We start from the raw sequence: 20356 nt of genomic DNA, 5'->3' as shown, positions 1-20356 counted from the left end.
CCCCTGAACATTCAGTTTCTCCCTAATATATATACAGAGGCTGGGAAAAGGGCTCAGAGGTATCTAATGCTGGATCTCTGTTGTTGCATTGGTTGTTTGGTTGTTCATTTAATATTCCATAAGCATTTGGAATAGCCAGAGGCTGCAGACTAGAAAGTGTTTATACCCATGCTCTAGATTAAAATCCAGACTGCATCAACAGCAAGCATCCTCCCTCTGTGCCAATTGCATCATCTTCTCGTCTTTCTCTGTGGAAGTTGCTACTCTATGGTAATAACACTGCCAGCAAGAGAGGCTGCTGCAGCATCTTGCAGAAGAGTGCAGTGTCCTTAGAGCTCCCTACGGTGGCATTCGTCAGCACATGCTTGGCTTCTTTGTGCTGGGTGGCTGCTGGTTTGCCATGGTAGATGAAGCAGGCCCTGATGTAAGAGTGAGTTTCTTACATTGTAAGCCCTGAGATAGCCATGCTTGGAGTCGCTGCGTCCCACCAGCAGCCTCCCCACTTTGCCTTTCTTTTTTCCCCCCGATTCATATATCGTTTGCTTAGGATGTGTTTCTAGGTTTCTCTGAGCTTCACATTTTTTTCCTTTTTTTTTTTCCCTTTGCTTCTCCCCCAAGTTCTGAAACTGAGTCCCTAACCAAGCTGGACCGGTTAGTATGCCCTGTTTCTTTTCTCTGCACGAGTGCGTGTGTGTCAGAGAGCAGCGTCCGCATTGGTGTGGCTTTGCGCTGATTCGCTTCTGTTCCAAGTCCTGCTACTTTCTGTTCTGGTCATTGCATGGCTGCAGAGCTCTCCATGTGTAAACTGGAGCCTACCTGGTACTGTGAGTGCACCCTTGGTGTTGGCCACATCAGCCTCTTGGCTCTGTCTTCCTTAACCCATCCTTGCTGCTCATTCTGTACGACGGATGCAAAGGGATGGGGGTAGAGGGGCAAAATGCCCTACCAGTTCAGAGGCTCCTGGAGCTTGTTACACTTCCCTTTATCCTGTGCTTTCTCCATCTTCCCTCTATCTTTGGCTCCTTCCTTTATCCCTGCCCCTTTTCACTCTGGCGACCTTCTCAGTGCTGTCCTTTCCTGCCCAGACCCCGACTGTCAGGGTGATGGTTGTTCTCACTATGTCACTTCAATTCACAGGAGTAAGCCTAGAGCATGTTATCTGGTAGATACTATTTAATGACTGAACTTACTGCTTCTTCCCTAATGGAGAAGTTCCATGTTCTTCCTTTGAATGTTCCAGTGACATGCATCTAAAAATGGTTTGTTTGCTCCTGTACTTAAAACCCATAGGAAATGCCTGTGTGCATTTTCCTGGCTGTGTAAGCAGAAGCCTAACCTTAACATTGCCAGTGTAAACAGATGGCTTTAACTTCTCCCTTGTGCCCCCCTTTTCCCACTGATCTCTGAGCACCTGAGCTTCGGGCACTGTTGCATCGAGGCTTAAGCCCATCTCAGGATCCCTGCCACAGGCAGTAGAAAGAAGCACATTTATCCTCTTTGAGGAAGAAAAGCCCTGTCTTTGAGTGACGGATTATAAACATGGCCTCAGGTTGATCTCCGAGCAGGAGCCAGGTTTCTTCTGGCCTATAACACAGGGAGCGATATGCACGGCGCCTGTGGCAGGTTTTATTGTGCTTTGATTTTGTATTTGGCATTCGATATCTGTCCCCAAGATCCTCACAACTACAGCTTGCCGGGCAGACATGAAGCAGAGGACTCGTGCTTGTACTCAAGCCAGGCTTTCTGTCTCCCCAGGCTGGTTGTGAGTTCTTTGGAAGCCCTGGAAAGCTGCTTTGCTGTTGGCCCAATCATCGAGAAGGCAAGTCATTTCTTCAAAGCACACAGGAGCTTTCTGAAGAGGCAGGAAATAGGGTTGTTGGCTGAGGCCCTTCTGCCTTGGAGCGTAAGAACACTGACAGCACAGTCTTTGATTTTGAAAGCATCCCTGAGCTCTGCACCTGTTTCATAGGAGGGTTATAGTTTCGAAACCTTTTTTCTGCTCTTTCTAGTCAGTAGTGGGTAACCTTGGCTGGCCTGAGGGAGGAGAGGGAGAGGGCAGACTAGAGGGCATTCTGCACTGTTGAGGACTGAGCGATAACCCTGCTATCTTTCACATCAGGAGAGAAACAAGCATGCAGCCCAGGAACTGGCCACTTTGCTGCTCTCCTTGCCAGCACCTGCCAGTGTCCAACAACAGTCAAAGAGCCTCTTGGCCAGCCTGCACACCAGCCGCTCCGCCTACCACAGCCACAAGGTAATCGTTCCTGCTTTGGGAGGCCTTCTGTAGGAATGGCGATTGTCCTGACAGGGAGTCAAATCAGTTGGCTCTTCGTCTGTAAAGCAGAGCCCTAGTGGAGTAAGCATGAGGAAGGACCTCACACTGAGATTAGAGCCAGTCCCAAGTTTCTCCCAAGAGATGTATACTACTCTAGACCGACAAAGCAATCTAGTAGGCCACTGGCACGTCGCTCTATTTTTCTGTCTCTCTGACAGGATCAGCAAGTTTTAAACAAGAGAGTGAGTATGGGTGACTGCTTCTCCATGGGAGAATGCAAAGGTTAGGAATGTGCCATAGGTGGTTAATATACTGTTGTTCCAAGCCCTCAGCCATGGGCTGGGGTGAGAGGCATACATGTGTGACAGGTGGTTGTTGCGTGGGGGTTATTGTTGGGCCTCAGAGGGTCTCATTATCTGCTGAAGGAAGTAAACTGGGCCTCTTTGGGTAGATGGGAAATATGACAGTGCAGACCAGTAGGAGGAAGGGTACTGGGGCACGGCCAGCCTGGTGTTTGTGCATCTGCCATTTAACATAAAAAAAAAAGCTTCCCAAGGAAAGGTTGTTTTAGATGCATCATCCATGGATAAAGTCCCTGCTGAGGGATGACTGCCGCCAGAGAAAGTGATGGGTTACTGTAGTTCTGTTGATTGAGTAGTTGTTACTTTCTTGGTACACTGTGAAGCCATTAATGTGCTTGTTGACTTTTGTTTGTCTTTTGTTTTTCAAGACGGGGTTTCTCTGTGTATCAGCTCTGGATGTCCTAAAACTCACTTTGTAGACCAGGCTGGCCTTGAACTCAGATCCTTTGACTCCAGAGTGCTGGGATTAAAGGCATGCAGTCACCACCACCTGGCCAATTATTGACTTTTTAATTTTAAGACTGTTGATTTTGTATCAAGTAGTTGGGTAGCCTGAAGATGGGTTTTGATAGCTGGTGACGGTTCCTGAGAAGTTTCCAGCCCTCCATGTGATTTAGTACCCTGCCTTTGCTTACGGTTGACCGTCTGTGACCCTGTGTTTTATAGGACCAGGCCTTGCTGAGCAAAGCTGTGCAGTGTCTCAACACATCCAGCAAAGAAGGCAAGGACTTGGACCCTGAAGTGTTCCAGCGGCTGGTGATCACGGCTCGTTCGATTGCCATCATGCGTCCTAGCAACCTTGTGCACTTTACGGAGTCCAAGCTGCCCCAGATGGAAACAGGTGAACTTGGCCTATGTGGCCGTGGTCCTGAGACCTGCTTAATGCACCTTCTTTGCCCTCTGTGGTGCTCTTCCTGCCCTTGTTGGTTCTGATGACAGATAATCTGTTCCCTGTGTTTTAACTTTGTAGGGTCTCTGACATTGCCCCATTTTTACTAACCTGACTATCCTTGAATTTGCTTTTAGTGTTCTGTACCTCAGCTAGTCTGTTGTGAAGTTAGTTATTCCAGGGTGAAGCTGAGCTTAGTTTCACCCTGGTGCCACAGCAAAACTGTGGCGGGACTGGAATTTTCTTTCACTGTATCTCTTTAGAGGGGTGCAGAAGGTTATGCTTTTTGGGTGAAACTGAGCTTGGTTTTGCCCCTGTACTTGGAGGCAGTGTGCTGTGTGCTGTGGTGCTGTTCTGGCAGTAGTACTTGGGGTGCAGTGGCTTCTCAGTGCTTCTTCCGTCATCTTTCCTCACACTGGCTGGCTATGGCTCAGTCCCAAACCTGACTTGACATCATTAGAAAGAGCTTGTTAATGCCTCTGCCATCCCTCATCACCTGCGTGTTCCTGTATATGCCATTGCTTTCCTGTCTGTCCTTCTAATGGTACAATCCTGCAGTCAATCTAGAGGAATCTCAGACATTCCCCTAGGTTTAGTCAAACAGTTGGAACAGGCATCTTTGACTCTGCTGTAAAGATCCGAATGCTCCCCTCTCTGTCTAATTCTAACACACAATGTTTTCTGTGATGTTCCTTTCCCAGACTGTTTTTTTCCCAGATGTGCCTGCTGGAATCTAGGGATAGTTGGCATATTGATTGGGGCCCCACTTGAAACTCCCTCCGCAGGCAAGCTTCCTTGACCTGAGTTAACCTTAAAACAAATTAAATTCTGTCTTAGATTTACCATCGTTAATAATTTCCTTTCTCCTGCGTAGAAGGAGCAGATGAGGGGAAAGAACCGCAGAAGCAGGTGGAAGGAGATGGCTGTAGTTTCATCACTCAGCTTGTGAACCACTTCTGGAAACTCCATGCTTCTAAGCCCAAGAATGCCTTCCTGGCACCTGCCTGCCTGCCAGGTATCATGTTAGCAGGGTAGCAGGGATTCTTGGATCTTGATACTAGTGAACTAGCTGTAAGCCCTTCAACAGTGTGACCTTCTTCTCCAGAGCAGTAGCACAGAGCCATGTGTGAACTCAGTGCATTGCTACCCATGGGAACTAGTAGTGTGGTAGACAGGTGTGTGTGTGTGTGTGTGTGTGCACGTGTGTGTGTGTGTGTGTGTGCACGTGTGTGTGTGTGCGCCTGCCTTGTATATATCCTCCCTTCTTGTGGGATTGCGTTGTTGGCATAGGGAACAATGGTCGTGACAACTCTGGTTGTTATTTAAAAACAAAGCATTCTGAAGACTTGAGCCAGTCATGGTAGTGCACGCCTTTTATCTTAGCACAGGCAGAAGCAGGTGGATCGCAGTGAGTTCAGGGTCAGCCTGGTCTACAAAGTAAAGTTCCAGAATAGTCAGGGCTGTTACACAGAGAAATCCTGTTTTGTTTTGTTTTTTAAAAAAGTGTTTTTTAAAAAACTGTCTTTAAGAAAGACAGTTCAGAAGGTAGGAATGTAGAAGAAACAGCCATGAAAAGTGTTTTTATTCCCATGCTATTGTTGCTTTGGTTCTCTTACCTGTCACATTCCTCAAAGTTGGGGGAAGAGGTAGGACCCTATAGTCAAAGAGAAGAGTAGATAACCAGGGCCCATTGTTGCTTGAAGATCACTTGAGACCTACACCCTCAAAGGCGCCTATCAGAGACCTACTTTGTCAGTACCTCAGGTTTAGGGGAGCATAGGGGTGTTGTTATCTGCCCACCTTGAGTTTCACTCCCTGCCTTGTCTGTGACTGTCTGCATTGATCCCCATTTCTTCGGTACAGGGTCTGCAAGGGCTTTTGAGGACTTTCGTAGAATTGGCAGACTTACTAAAAACAGCCCAGCCACAGCGTGTTTTGTTGTTTTGCTGTGTGTATGCCTGATTTTGTCTAGCTGCCCTCAATGTGATGAGGATTTGTGCTTTTGTCTCAAGCTTTCAAGGTCTGGGATTGTTTTTGTTAATAGATTTTCAGATGATCCTTTTCTTCCATTTAGGCCTCACTCATATTGAAGCCACTGTTAATGCATTGGTAGACATTATCCATGGCTATTGTACCTGCGAGCTGGACTGTATCAACACAGCATCCAAGATCTACATGCAGATGCTGTTGTGTCCTGTACGTATCAGCACAACCCCGGGTGTCTCTGTTCAGCCTGGGAGTGTGTGGAAAATAGCCTGAAGTATCCAACATAATGAAATCAGATAGACTTAAAATCTGCTGGGAGAGGCTGGAGAGGTGGAGGGGCTCAGTTTTCAGAAACCACATGACAAGTAACAACTGCCTGTGACTCTTACTCTCTTCTGGCCTCCTTGGGCATTGTATACACATAGGTGCACAAACCTACATGCAAGCAAAACACCACACTCAAAAAAATAAATCTTTTAAAAAAAATAATGGGAGTCAGTAATTGCAAACAGCAATAAAAGCTGTAGAAAGTGTGAGGCTGGGAAGGGAGATCCTTCTTTAGTTCTTTCTTCCCAGTGACACCTGCTGTAGGTTACTGCTGAGTAAGTACTGCTGAGATGAATGCACGAATGACTGTGTTACTGTGCCTGTCCCTGAAGATAAGTGTTAAAAGTGCTGTTTATGGCATGGAGCAAAGAGGAACGTCAGGGCTTGATTATCTGATGAAAAGTCAAAGCTCATTTGTAGAGAGCCAAAGTGGCTTCAGTATCAAATGGCCTTGCAGACTGTCCCCAGCAGCTAAAAGACAGAAAGGTGGTGAATGGTCTTACCATGACAAGTCTGGAGAGGCTGGCCTGCTCCATCCTGCTGCATTTGGCCAGGAGGACGCAGGTGAGAGTAGACAGACTTCTGTCTTATGTAAGTGGCTAACAGTAGAAGAAGGTGGAGTCACTGCTCATGTTGATGGAAACCTGAGCTTGACACTTTCCTTTTAAACCCTAGGACCCTGCAGTGAGCTTCTCCTGCAAACAAGCTCTAATTCGAGTCCTAAGGCCCAGGAACAAGCGGAGACACGTGACTTTGCCCTCCTCCCCTCGAAGCAACACACCAATGGGTAATGTGAAGTCTTGGCTTTAGATTGTACTCCAGGTGGGCCAATGGGCTCAGAAAGAAGGTACAGCTTTGGGATATGCACTCATGTTGACCAGGGTCTTTTCAGTTTTCTGTTTCTTTAATCTATACAGTAGGGTGGAATATAAAATGCATTAAATAAAATAAAATAAAGCCAAAGCAATGGGAATATAAAGGTGCCATGATAACATGTCCAGGACACAGCATCTAATTACCAGTTTCCACGTGGTTAAATGAAGAGCTTGCATTTGAGTGAAACATCCTAAAACCATAGGAAAAACATGTAAAAGGCAATTTAAAAATCATTATGGCAGGCTGGAGAGATGGCTCAGAGGTTTAGAGCACTGGCTTCTCTTCCAGAGGTCCTGAGTTCAGTTTCCAGCAACTGCGTGGAATCTGATGCCCTCTTCTGACATGCAGATGGAGTACTTAACACACATTAAATTAAAAACAAATAAATAAATATTTTAAAAGATCACTGTGATGTTGAGACGGTGATAGTGGGCTGAGGGTACAGAGACAAAATTTAAGACTAGCATGGTTTATGTGGCAAAGACCCTGTCTTTACAATCAAGAAACGAAAGATCTTGTATGTAATTGTTAATAATTAAAACAAAAAGCATTGCTATTGAGTATGATGGATTGCCTGTAATCTTGGCACTTCAGTGCTCAAGGCTAGCCTGGGCTATCAAGTGGAATGGCAAGGTTCAGTAGGTAAAAGCCTACTGAACCTGACAACCTGAGTCTAAGCTGATTCGTGGGACTCGTGGTAGGAGGAGAGGGCTGATCACTGTAGTGGTCCTCTGATCTCTACATGTGATCTATGACACACCCCATAGAAAATAAATAGAAAGTAGTCACAATGACTAAACATTAAACATATTTTATTTTTTATTTAGAACGAAACTACTTTTCATAACACAATCTCATTAAGGGTCCAATGTGTTGCTTACAAGCAGAGCCCTGAGTGGACTTTACTATATGACGATGATAATAATGGGCAGCAAATGTCACTCACAGACTTCCTTCATGATGTGCTTGCGTGGCCAAGTGCCACACTTGTGAAGAATACAGAGATATAAGTTACAATAAGTTTAGAGATAATGTGATATATTGCTGTTGTAACTAGAGGTTAGTATAAAAACTTATGGAAATGCTTTGCATTTTGTGGTGCTGTTTTTGAAATCCAGTGTCTGGCTCCCCCCTGGGAGTTTGTCAACTTGGACTAGCTATGTCTCAGGTGCTCAGTAGCTAGCTACATGTAGCTGGTCCCTAATATGGAACAATCCTGTCTTCTTTTGCAGTACTGGAAATCGAATTAGGCCTCATGCATACTGTATTTTTATCCCACAGTGCTTATCTTGAGGAATGTATATGTCTGTAACTTTCAGACACTCTTACAGAATTAAGATTTATTGTGTGAGTGGCTAGGAGGTGGCTCATCTGACAAAGTGCTTGCCTTGTAAGCACAAGGACTTGGGTCTAGACCCCTAGCTTTGGGAAAGTGGAGATAGGTGGGTGCCTGGGCTGAGTCACCCTGAGTCAGTGAGTGCTGGGTTTAGCGAGTGACGGAGGGCACCTGACATCTACCTGGCCTCCATACCCACAGTATGGGAAATTAGAATTTCTAAGAAAGAACTTGTTGCTTTAGCAACTCAGCAAGTGGAAGACAGTTCTCCATCCTTTTCTAACAGTCTGAAATCTCACCGGGGCCTCTTGCTTGGTAGAGGGCTTTCCATAGCCTTCCCCCAGACAAGGAGTCTGTTAGGATCTGTCACAGTGGCCTCCGTTTCTGGTCTATGGCTTCAGATTTCAGTCCTAGTTTTGGCTTTTCTCATGTTGATTGTGTAGTTTGAATTGCACAGACCTGTTTAGAGAATGAAGTTCTAGGCTGCAGTGAGAGGGACACCAACATTCTTTTGAGTTATTTCCCTGTCCTGTCAAAGCTGTGTCTTCTGAGAATGGAACCTATAGGGCCCGTGGTTGTTTATTTTCTGTTTTGTTTTGTTTTTTAATCCTTTCTGGTCTATAAGAGTCTTTTCCTGTCGGGCAGGTGGGGGGAGGGGAATGGGCTGTTTGCCGACCACCATCTTCTCCAGACCCTGCTAGTTGCAAGGAAGAAGAAAAGTAGGCCTCCAGTGCAGTGCCTACAAGTTTGCCCTCACAAGTGCAGGGTGCCAGCTGGGGCCCTCTTTAGGCTCCCGTGCTATATGACCAGTCACATTATATGTCATTAAAGAAGTGCCTTTAGGTGACTGGGATTTCTTTGACTCAGGAGACAAGGATGATGACGATGATGATGACGCAGATGAGAAAATGCAGTCATCAGGCATCCCCGATGGTGGTCACATTCGCCAGGAAAGCCAGGAACAGAGTGAAGTGGACCATGGAGATTTTGAGATGGTGGTGAGTCTGGTGGCAGAAGACTGGAGGAGGAGCCTCCAGCTCCTCTCTGGTTCCTACTCAAGATCTTTACTGTGTGCTAGGGGACACTGATGAAGTTTTCTCTCTGCAGTCTGAGTCGATGGTTCTGGAAACAGCTGAAAATGTCAACAATGGCAACCCCTCTCCCCTGGAGGCCCTGCTGGCAGGTGCCGAGGGCTTTCCTCCCATGCTGGACATCCCACCTGATGCAGATGACGAGACCATGGTTGAACTAGCCATTGCCCTGAGCCTGCAGCAGGACCAGCAAGGTAGAAGGCAATGCCAGGAACACAGCAACCTTGCACAGGAAAGAGGGCGTGGTAGTTACTGATACCCTGCTGACGTAGCTTGTCCCCGATTGGGGGAGAGGTTGATCTGGGTGAGAGCTGCTCAGAGGTACAGGTGGAGAGTGAGGGATGGCTCTGACAGTTCTAGACCGGAAGCCAGTCTCATAGTTACTGCTGGTTTGATTTTGGATGGGTACATCTTGAATCTGTAACAAAACTTGGCGGGTAGACAGCAGTGACCAAGACGGGTCATATGCTGGTGTTTAGACTCCTGAGGGCAGCAGATGGCCAAAGCAGTGCTGTGGATGGGGCTGAAGGGATGCTGTGCTCACTCTCCACTTGTTTCCCAGGCAGCAGCAGCAGTGCCCTGGGCCTGCAGAGCCTGGGACTATCCGGCCAGGCACCCAGCTCTTCCTCTCTGGACGCAGGAACCCTCTCTGACACCACAGCATCAGGTAACTGTCCACAGCAAGGAGCTTGGCTCAGGGCCCCAAGACCCTGCAGCCCTGTTCAGTGCTGTGAGAGTGTGACGGGCAGCTGCTTTGACAGGCCATCCTGGACTTCCTGCTTCTGCCTTGGCTTTAGCCATGTGCTATGAAAGGCATAGTGCTGCAGCTTGGCATCGGTGCTTGTGGCCCTACTTCCTCACACTTTGCATGCTGCCTGGCTTTGGCTGATACTGAGAGATCTGGGGAGCATCATGTTGGCTTTACAGTGTCATGCTAGAGTTCTAACATGTTAGACAGTATGGAAAGAGATGAGAAATAAAGCTACACTTTTAGCTCTAAGCCTTTATTTGCAAATCGATTAAAACCATAAGCAGTCAGCAGTGACCTGTGAGCTTGGGAGAGAGTTTTTTTGGCCCATTCGGGCTCTAGGAAACCTTCACTTATGTTGTCTTTGTTTTGAGTCTCTTTCCTAGCCTGATAAAATTCCAGATAAAAAGTTGGACCAAACTGTGGGTGTCAGCAGCACATGGGAGAGATCCTTTGAAAATCAACCCAGACATGAAGGGATGGATTCTTGGTCAGACTGCTGCATCCCTGCATTTGCTTGTTTTCTTTTGGGAAGGTTAACCTGCTTAGATCTGAAACAAAAAACAAACCAAAACAAAAAACAGAGTGGCTGTCCCTGCCTGCTGTCATGGCTTTTTGCTTCTCTGAGGTCTCTTCAGTTGCTCTCACTTCAGGCTTTAAGGGTCGTGGTTGTGGTCGTGGTGGTGTTGTGTTGGTCATGTCTATCATGCTCTCTGGCTGTCTTGGCTTTCCTCCCCTGTGTATCTCATCCAGCATTTTCCTCCTGTCTCAGCTCAGCCCTGATCCTGGATGCTGTGGCTGTCTCTGGGGAATTTCCTTGCTTCATTATTAGCATCTGAGGAGGAGGATGAAGAGGTGTGAAATTTTCTAATGAGCTCTCCTCTGGGCCATTTAATTAAAAAAACAAAAACAAAAGAAAAATCAAACAGTTGACTTGAGCTCGTGACTAGTGATTTCATAACAGCAGATGGATTGCTGAGCATACCTCGTTGAATTCTGTGCTCTGAATGGCAATGGCTAGTTTGGATCTCTCAGTAGGTGTCAGTGACACCTCGACAATGGTGACCATGAAGCATTCAGCTAGAAAACTCATTGTCCATGTCACAGAATCTTACAAATCTGCACATGCTATAACAGTGAAGGAAATGCCCAGTGTACTGGGCTTTCACTTCTGTCTGAGAGCTGTTGGCAGTGCACCCTGTAGAGTGTCTGTTCCCTTCGTCGATCAATTGGCAAAGCAAATCTTGCCCTTTTTTCTGTAACCTCAGGACACTCAAACTGCCTTGTGTCCTCTGCAATGTGCTGTGGTGCTTTCGCCCCAAGGAGGGGTCTGTACCTGTAACAGCTCTCGTTACTCTCTCAGCTCCAGCCTCAGATGATGAGGGCAGCACTGCAGCGACTGATGGCTCCACCCTGCGGACCTCGCCCGCCGACCATGGCGGGAGTGTGGGCTCAGAGAGCGGGGGAAGTGCAGTGGACTCTGTGGCTGGCGAGCACAGTGGTAATGTGGCCCGGGTGTCTTGATCTCTTTGGACTCGGGGGCGGGGTTGGCAAACAAGGTAGGAAGGCCCTGTGATTGCTTTCTGCAGAGTTGTGGGGACTCAGAGAGAGTCTGGTGGAGTTCATTTGACCTCAGCCATGGAATGTCAAGTGTTCTGTGACTGGAGCTCAAATTCAGTGGCTAATATGGAAGCCTCCTGATGGAATTCATTGTTAAACAAGCCATTCTTCCAGTACACCTACTGTGAGGTTTGCACATGCTAGCAATTTATGAGCTGAGGCCAAGGGCATTTTTGCAGGTTGCACAGGTAAAATCTGAAAGGTTTCAGTCAGGTGGAACCAGGACCACACCAGGGTTCTGCCATCCTTCATGAAGCTGGAAACTGTTGAAAGCTAACATTTTCCCATTATGGCCATCCTTGGGAACTGATGTGCTTCTAATATCATTTCCCTCCAGTGTCTGGCCGGAGCAGTGCATATGGTGATGCCACAGCTGAGGGGCACCCAGCTGGACCAGGGAGCGTCAGCTCAAGCACAGGCGCCATCAGCACCACCACTGGGCACCAGGAGGGAGATGGCTCTGAGGGAGAAGGTGAAGGGGAAGCTGAAGGAGATGTGCACACTAGCAACAGGTCAGGACCAGCCTGTCACTGACACCAGGCCTGCTTGAGCATTCAGAACTGGGAGATGGAGTGGTGGGTGCTAAGTGTGTGGGTTCCCAAGTATTAAAGGAAATGAAAGCTGCCGGTTTCCTCCCAGGCACTGCTGACTTGAGGGTGCTGTGCCTCCTGGCATGCTTTGGGAGTTGAACTGTGCTGCTTTGGCTAATGTCTGGCTGGTGCAGCTTTTGAGGGCTTGTGGAGTGTGGTTTTTTTTGTAGTACTGTATTTCTTTTTCAGTGTTAGGTCAAAACCCACACTGCAGTTTAAGGGTATGAGTTGTAGTAGTCTTGCTGTACTAAGCAAAGCTATGGGGATGCCTGGTCATAAGTTAACCCTTCATATCTCTGGGCTTGGTTGCTATTGTTTGTTAAGGTCTGGAATTTTTCTTTGGAATGTCTCACAATGCTTTTGACCTCATAAAATGAGTTCAGGCTGGTTTCAGTTTTCTTAAGTCTCTCAAAGATTTTTAGAAAAATTTATCAGTAAAGATTAATCTGAGTCTGGATTTTCCTTGAGGGAAGATTTAAAAAAAAAAAAATACAAAATCGCCCGGGCAGTGGTGGCACATGCCTTTAATCCCAGTACTCGGGAGGCAGAGGCAGGTGGATCTCTGTGAGTTCAAGGCCAGTCTGGTCTAGAGAGAGAGGGTACCAGGACAGGCTCCAAAGCTACACAGAGAAACCCTGTCTTGAAAAACAAAACCAAAAAGGAAGAAGGAAGGAAGGAAGGAAAGTGTGTGTGTGTGTGTGTGTGTGTGTGTGAGAGAGAGAGAGATAGAGAATTATTCTTTTTGGTTTTCAAGACAGGGTTTCTCTGTGTAGCCCTGGTTGTCCTAGAACTTGCTCTATAGACCAGGCTGAATTTGAACTCACAGAGATCCACCTACCTCTGCCTCCCAAGTGCTGGGATTAAAGGCGTGCACCACCACCACTCAGCTATTTCTGTGTCTTTATGAATCAGTCTAGGCATTTTATGTTTTATTTAGAATCTGTTCATTATGTTAAAGCGGTCAGTTGGGCATAAAGTTGTTCATAATACTTTAAATAGTAATAATAACTTCTATTATTATTTTGATAGTAATAATAATTTCTATTATTATTATTGTTTTACTCTTGGAAGAGAGGATCTCTCTAAGTACCCACAAGTGGTGGCCTGGAGCTCCCTCAGTGCCCAGGCTGGTCTCCCACTCAGATTCTTCTGCTTTAGTCTCCTAAAAGCAGAAGGGATAGATTACAGGGCTATGTCACTGTGCCCAGCCTTAGTTGCTTACCATGCTAGGCTTATTTCTAAATATCCAGCTCCTCATTGACCCCAGTGGCAGAGGCAGGAGCTGTATTCTGCTGGGTCTTGTTTATATGCCATTTCATGTTCCCTGTACATGTTTCCTTGGCTTTTCAGGCTGCACATGGTTCGTCTGATGCTGTTGGAGAGATTACTGCAGACACTACCCCAGTTACGAAATGTTGGAGGTGTCCGAGCCATCCCATACATGCAGGTATCTCTCAATTCTCCTGGATCAGCTATGTTACTGTTAGGCTACTCTGGGACATTGCACTTTTTCAGAGGCCTCAGAAGGCTGGTGTTAAAGTTACAAAAGGATGGACTGCAGCCTGAGCTGCAAGTTGCAACCCTTCAGGGTATAGCTGTGGTTAGGGGATGCCCAAAGTTATCCAGCTAGGTAACTGACAGAACTAGAGCACAAGGCTTTTCCTGATACACAGTCTGCGTTTCTCTCTATCCTCAGTACTAGAGTACACTGTTCTCTAATTCTCAGATCAACACAGTATCCTCTTTCACATCACTTTGATTGGCGTGTTACTCATTAGTTTTATAACGTTTCTATAAAGTCTTTTCAACGATGCCCCAAATGGCACAGGTCAAAATTTGATTTTTACAACCCTAAGCACTTAAACTTGGGCAGACCTAGAATCTAGAATTATCCTCTGCATCTCAGGCTGGGCATAGAAGTCAGCAAGGTCAAGATTGCTTCATGACATATATGTTCTACCATTCTGCCTTGGAAAATTGGCTCTCTGGGTTCACTCTCTGCCTGCTAGGTCATTCTGATGCTCACAACAGATCTGGATGGAGAAGATGAGAAAGACAAGGGGGCCCTGGACAACCTGCTCTCCCAGCTCATTGCTGAGCTTGGCATGGACAAAAAGGTAAAACTTGAAAGGTATGAAGAGCAGGAATTAGCCAGGAGTCTTTTAGGTTCTTCCTTTCTTAGGGGAACTTCCTCTGGATTCTAGTTTCATTTCTACTGCTGTGACAGAAGCAGCATTAAGGGAAAAAGGATTTATTCAGTTTACTGATCAGGTTATAGTCATCACTGCAGGAAAGATGGGAAAAGCAGGGGACGGGGTGAATGGACACATGGTAGTACTTAGCTTTCTGTGTATATATCTATAGATAGATGAAAGGAGGGAGGGAAGAATGGATGGATAGAGGGATGGGTGGATGGAGAGATAGAGGGATGGATGGATGGATGAATGGATGGAGAGATAGATAGATAGATAGATAGATAGATAGATAGATAGATAGATAGATAGATAGATAGATAGATAGATAGATAGATAGATAGATGGGTGGATAGAGGGAGGGAGGGATAGATTGATGGAGGAATGGATAGATAGGGAGGTAGACAGACAGACAGACACACACACACACACACATGACACCCCTCAGCCCCAGGTATGGTTTCTCTTCATATCCTTGACTGCCTTGACCTCTTAGGCCAGGTGGGCCTCTATTGCCTCGCTGCTGGGATTAAAGAAATACACTATCAGTGCCCGGCTGCTTTTTCTATTCTTCTGTAGTCCTGAGCACAGATTCCAAGAATGGTGTCTGATACCTTCTTTCAGCCTATGTTTTTCTACATTAATTAGTCAAGGCAGTCCCTTGCAGACATTTGCACATGACAGCTTGATCCATAAATCTCTCATTAAGACTCTTCCCAGGTTACTCTAGATTATATCAAGTTGGCAGTTAGAGTAACTATCACAAGGGGTAAATGCCTACTGTAGCCTCTAGTTCAGGGGACTCAAAATAGTGAGTGCAGTGCCTACCTTAGCAAAGTAAAAGTAAAAACATGAAAGTTGTAGTTTAGATCTTCCTATGACCTCTGAGTGCAGCAGCCTCTATTGCCCCAGGCGTGGGGGAATCTTGTAGGAGCTTGGAGGGGGCATATGCATCTGAACTTCTATTTCTGCTGCAGGATGTCTCCAAGAAGAACGAACGCAGTGCCTTGAACGAAGTCCATTTGGTTGTAATGAGACTCCTGAGTGTCTTCATGTCCCGCACCAAGTCCGGTTCCAAGTCTTCCATCTGTGAGGTATTTGTGCTTTGAGCTTACAGATTGGAGGCAAGGTAAGAGGATGGAGTGGTTAGTGCAGGGCTGCAGGCAGAGGTGACAGTCCTCAGCTAACCATTGTTACCTAAGGAAGGAAGTATGAGTCTGTCCCTCTTCAGGAGCAGAGCTTCTCCCCTTTTCAGAATCTCTTCCAAGCCCAGGTCTTTACCGACAATCCCTCCAGTGGAGGGGTTAAAGGGCTTCCACTATTGAAAAGCAAGGGCCTGTTCTGCACAGCACAGAGTAGCTAAGAGGATTCCTCAATGTCTGTTGCTATAAGGTATGGTAATAGAGCAGAGAGAAAGCCAAGTGTGTGTGCTGAAAGGAGATTAGCACAAAGCAGAGACGGTGGAAATCGAGGCTGAACTGCATCCAATCTTAATGAGCTTATGGCTGTGGGGTTTGCTGGGATTTTAAGGCTTTCCTAATGGTCTTATGTACAGTAGCTTTGCTCCTTCCTGCTGCTTATGCATGCGCTCACTCACCCCATCTCCATCTGAGCCTGGCTTTCTGGAAGCACCCTGCTGGGAGGGAGAGGTTGCCAAGAAGGACCTAGAGTGGAACTTTTTGTCTCTCCTTGAAAATAGCTGCTGTTTGTTTTGCTTCAGGAGAAAGGGAAAGTCTAGCTCTGGAGGGAAAGATGATCATGGTTTCACCTTCCTGGCACAGAGGTGTCGTGAGGCCAGGTTGAGAATTAGCATTTGTTTTCTCTTAGATACAGTTGTTGAAAGAGCTGGGAGAGTGATTAAAGCAGCCAAGAAACTTGTTATGCAACAGACTGGTGAAAGTGTGTCTGTAAGGACTGATACTAAGACTGCTGTGTGCTGAGTGCATTGCCTGGCTGATGCGGATTCAGTTTTTACACTACATCCTTGCCTGCTCTGTGTTTTTTTCCTTTCAGTCATCTTCCCTCATCTCCAGTGCTACGGCAGCAGCCCTGCTGAGCTCGGGGGCTGTGGACTATTGTCTCCATGTGCTCAAGTCTCTGCTAGAATACTGGAAGAGCCAGCAGAATGATGAGGAGCCCGTGGCCACCAGCCAGTTGTTGAAACCACACACAACGTCATCCCCACCAGATATGAGCCCATTCTTTCTCCGCCAGTATGTGAAGGTGAGGCCTCTCCTCAGAGCTGTATGTTCTGCCCTTCCTAAGCTAGGAAGGCTAGCACTGGGAGCCACACAGGGAGGTGGGTTCTAATCTCAGAATGACTTAACTGATGGTCAGTCCTCCCAGCCACTTCTGGGGGGATTCTGATTCCTTCCTCTTTTTGTAAGCCCGAGGAAGCAAGTGAAATGAGTCGTTTCATTTCCTACAAAGCTGCTTGGGTAAACGTGAGGGTGTAACATGACCCAAGCAGCAGCAATGGGTCATGTCCCCATTTGTGTGTCACATACTCTACATACCTCGTAAGAGGCTCATGCATATGCTAGTTATAATGGGCCTCCGGTTAGATGAGCACAGGATCAAGAAAATCTCATGGAAGCCTGGAGAAATTCTAGCCCGCCTCAGTAAGCCTCAGCTACTGCACCCGGAGAATAAGGATACAAATCTTACCTGCCTCCTAGGGTCATGAGCACTGCCAGCTTAATATTTACTTATTTATGTTTATTATGTTTATGTTATTTTGACTATTTTGAGACAGCATTTCTTTGTGTCGCCCTGACTCTCCTGGAACTAGCTCTGTAGACCAGGCCAGCCTTGAACTCACAGAGATCTGCCTGCCTCTGCCTCCCAAGTACAAGGATTAAAGGCGTGCACCACCACTGTCCAGCTCAGCTTAATAAAGGATTTAGTGCCTGGCACCCAGCAGAATGTTATCAGTAGTAACGATTGTTACACTTTACTCTCTTTGAGTCCAGTTAGTAGATTCAGGAGTAGACCAGTGCTTGTTTTGAATAAGCAGGGATATGATAGACAAAAAATGTCAGCATGACCATGTGCTTCTGTTTCTCTGTCTTTTTAATAGCTCTGATAGATTTGTATAACTTTTACTTATTAAATTTATTTTATATATATAGATCTTTGCCTGCATGTATATCTATGTACCATGTTCATGCCTGTTGCCCATAGGGACAGAAGAGGGTATTAGATTACCTAAGTCTAGAGTTACAGATATTTATGAGCTGCCATGTAGGTACTGAAAGTTGAACATGGACCTCTGGAGAGTAGCCAGTAATCTATTTTAATCATTGAGTAGCTGTCTCTCCAGGTCTATAATATCTTTTTTGGGGGGAGGGTATTTATTGGAGGCTGAAGAGATGGCCCAGCAGTGAAGAGCACTTGCTGCTCTTGTAGGACACGAATTTTGTTCCCATTCCAAGCACTCAGGCTGTTTACAGTCACCTGTAACCCCCAGTTCCCAGGGATCTGGCACCCTCTTCTGGCCTCTGTAGGCAACTAAATATATGTGACATTTATACAGACACAGTCTTAAAAAATAAGTTGTTTTTGTTTTTAATTGGGGACTGGAGAGATGGCCCACTGGTTAAGACATTTGCTGTTCTTACAGAGGACCTGGGTTTGATTCCTGCCATCCACATAGTGGCTTACAACCATCTATAATCCTATTCCAGGGGATCCAACAGGCATACATGTTTTGCACATATATGAATGCAGGGAAACATTCAAGCAAAATAAAATAAATCCTAAATGAAAAAATTTATTACAGTTGAAAAAAAATGTATATATGGGTATACACCTGTACCCCCCTTGTGTGTGTGTGTGTGTGTGTGTGTGTGTGTGTGTGTGTGTACAACTTTTGAAAGTCAGTTTTCCTTCTATCGTGTTGATCCAAGGGATCAAACTCAGATCGTCAGACTCAGGCAAGAACCTTTACTTACTGAGTCATCTTGTACAAATCCCAGAGCTTTCAAGGACCATATGCTCTGTCTTCTCAGTCATTCTATGTGCACTAAGGCTCCAGCTTTGAAAGGCATCTTAATGCTTAGTGGTTAACTTGCTTTCTTCTTGGTTGTGACCACGGAAGAATGGTAAGTCCAGATTCTTACAAAGATGTTCTTATAAGGGTCATGCTGCTGACGTGTTTGAAGCCTACACCCAGCTGCTCACAGAAATGGTCCTGCGGCTTCCCTACCAAATCAAAAAGATTGCAGACACCAGCTCTCGAATTCCTCCTCCTGTCTTTGATCACTCCTGGTTCTACTTTCTCTCCGAGGTGAGTGAAGCCCTGGACGGTATTCTGTTCCTATAGAGATAAGTTCCACTTTCCCCTGTCTTCTAATTTTCACTCAGCGTCTCGCGCAGAGCCCTTCCACTCACTTAGGCCGTGCCCTTGCCCCTCAGGAATGTGTTGTGAAGTGGCACTGGAGTACATGGATCAGAGCACCTGTTTGCTCTTGTGTCTGTGTCCATGTAATGTCCCTCTAGGGTTGGCTGCCACGTCAGTCTTTTCAGGTCAGTCAGGAAGACAGAACACACTACTTTCCATCCCCCAGGGATACAGTGAGCAGATTGGTGACTGGTGAAGTAGTTCACAGAGAAACCATACCCAGAAGCAGCCCTAGCAGGAACAGGAAGCCAGCATCTTGGTCATAGCTTTGTGGGAGAGTGAGCTGCTTCTGGTGCCCTGGAGCTCTCAGGAGATGCACTGTACACCAGGCAGGGAGGAGAGCTGCTATGAGCGCTCTAGCTCTTCTGTAAATGACTGCTGCTGAGTCTTAGACATAGCAAGAGGCTGAGCCAGCTCACAACTCCTACCTTCAGCTTCCCTAGGGCTCCCCAACTGAGGCACTAAGAAGGAGTGTGCCAGCACCAAGAGGCAGTTGAGGCTGCCTGATTCTAGCCAGGCCTCGCAGCAGAGTATGGTGAGGTGATTTGAAGCTGAGATGTTAGTTGAGTCCGTACATTAATCCAAGATCAACTCTGGGAAGACACTGAGAGTTGCTTGGAGGTGCATGCTGTGCCTCCCTGCCCCATCTCCAGTTCCTTACCTGAAAAGTAGAGTTGGGGTTTCACTCTGGACTGGTGTGGAGACCAGCTTCTGTGTAGATCCCTTAGTGTTTGAGAAGAGAAACATGAATATTGTCCCCCACCCCAGGTAAAATTTTTCCTTTCTGTGTTACTTCCTCTTGGTCCCTTTAAGGAATTCTTAAGTTCCTCAGAGGCCAGTATGGCTGGGAGTTGACTCACTTGGCCATTGGTATCCATGTGTCCCGCACCTACAGATATAACCAATTAAATATGTACCAAAAAAAGACATCTGTGCTGAGCATTTACAGACTTTTCTTGCCAGCATTCCCTGAATAGAATAGTGTAATCACTTAGAAAGCCCTTAAGTAACTTAAGAGATCATTATTGCAAGAAAGGTATGTGTAGGTTATCTGCAAATACAACACCATCTTACATAAGAGATCAGCACCCCCGCCCAGTTCCCTGTGGATGACTGTGGCTTGGTTTGTATTCTGCTATGTTTATAGTAACAGTTTGTTTTCCAACAGAACAGGGTATTGTAGCCACAGTGGTGCTTACAGTCCTTGAATCATTAACTGTGTTGTTTATCCCTCAAGTACTTAATGATCCAGCAGACCCCTTTTGTGCGTCGCCAAGTTCGAAAACTTCTGCTCTTCATCTGTGGATCAAAGGAGAAGTACCGACAGCTTCGAGATCTGCACACCCTGGACTCCCATGTGCGTGGGATCAAGAAGCTGCTTGAAGAGCAGGGCATCTTCCTCCGGGCCAGTGTGGTCACAGCCAGCTCTGGCTCTGCTTTGCAGTATGACACGCTCATCAGCCTGGTACGAGGGTTGGGATGATAGGGCCAGGGGCAGGCATGTGATAAGGCTCAACCAAAGAGGTCATAGCATGGGGCAGTGCAAGGTTTTTAAATATTTCAGAAAATGCCATGTCTTGAGTCAAGTGCCAGGTAAGTCACTGACATTGAGTAGTTGACTTGAGGGTCTGGAATTCCTACCCAGACCATCAGGGGTTCCTT

General features: G+C 46.5%; 1 protein-coding gene across 11 annotated transcripts in view; it reads left to right on the top strand.

The window, feature by feature from the left end:
* Nucleotides 1-20356, top strand: part of Ubr4 (ubiquitin protein ligase E3 component n-recognin 4) — a 111544-nt gene that overhangs the window by 52115 nt on the left and 39073 nt on the right. For 5 of the 11 annotated variants that reach the window (XM_085690372.2, XM_085690378.2, XM_085690374.2 and 2 more), the window contains exons 50-68: nt 619-651; nt 1756-1819; nt 2120-2254; nt 3304-3478; nt 4228-4311; nt 4401-4541; nt 5601-5722; nt 6515-6626; nt 8919-9049; nt 9159-9336; nt 9705-9809; nt 11254-11391; nt 11848-12022; nt 13451-13547; nt 14110-14217; nt 15270-15386; nt 16306-16515; nt 18431-18580; nt 19932-20159. In XM_085690372.2, the coding sequence (XP_085546498.2) occupies nt 619-651; nt 1756-1819; nt 2120-2254; nt 3304-3478; nt 4228-4311; nt 4401-4541; nt 5601-5722; nt 6515-6626; nt 8919-9049; nt 9159-9336; nt 9705-9809; nt 11254-11391; nt 11848-12022; nt 13451-13547; nt 14110-14217; nt 15270-15386; nt 16306-16515; nt 18431-18580; nt 19932-20159 (2503 nt within the window). The remainder of the gene's footprint in view (nt 1-618; nt 652-1755; nt 1820-2119; nt 2255-3303; nt 3479-4227; nt 4312-4400; nt 4542-5600; nt 5723-6514; nt 6627-8918; nt 9050-9158; nt 9337-9704; nt 9810-11253; nt 11392-11847; nt 12023-13450; nt 13548-14109; nt 14218-15269; nt 15387-16305; nt 16516-18430; nt 18581-19931; nt 20160-20356) is intronic. The other 6 variants (XM_085690382.2, XM_085690381.2, XM_085690373.2 and 3 more) reach the window with 5 other exon arrangements.

Source organism: Myodes glareolus, chromosome 6, assembly GCF_982192425.1.
Source record: "Myodes glareolus chromosome 6, mMyoGla1.1, whole genome shotgun sequence".
NCBI classification, from domain to species: Eukaryota; Metazoa; Chordata; class Mammalia; order Rodentia; family Cricetidae; genus Myodes; species Myodes glareolus.
Note: the sequence above shows the minus strand (reverse complement) of the source record. Positions and strands in the feature narration are given on the sequence as shown.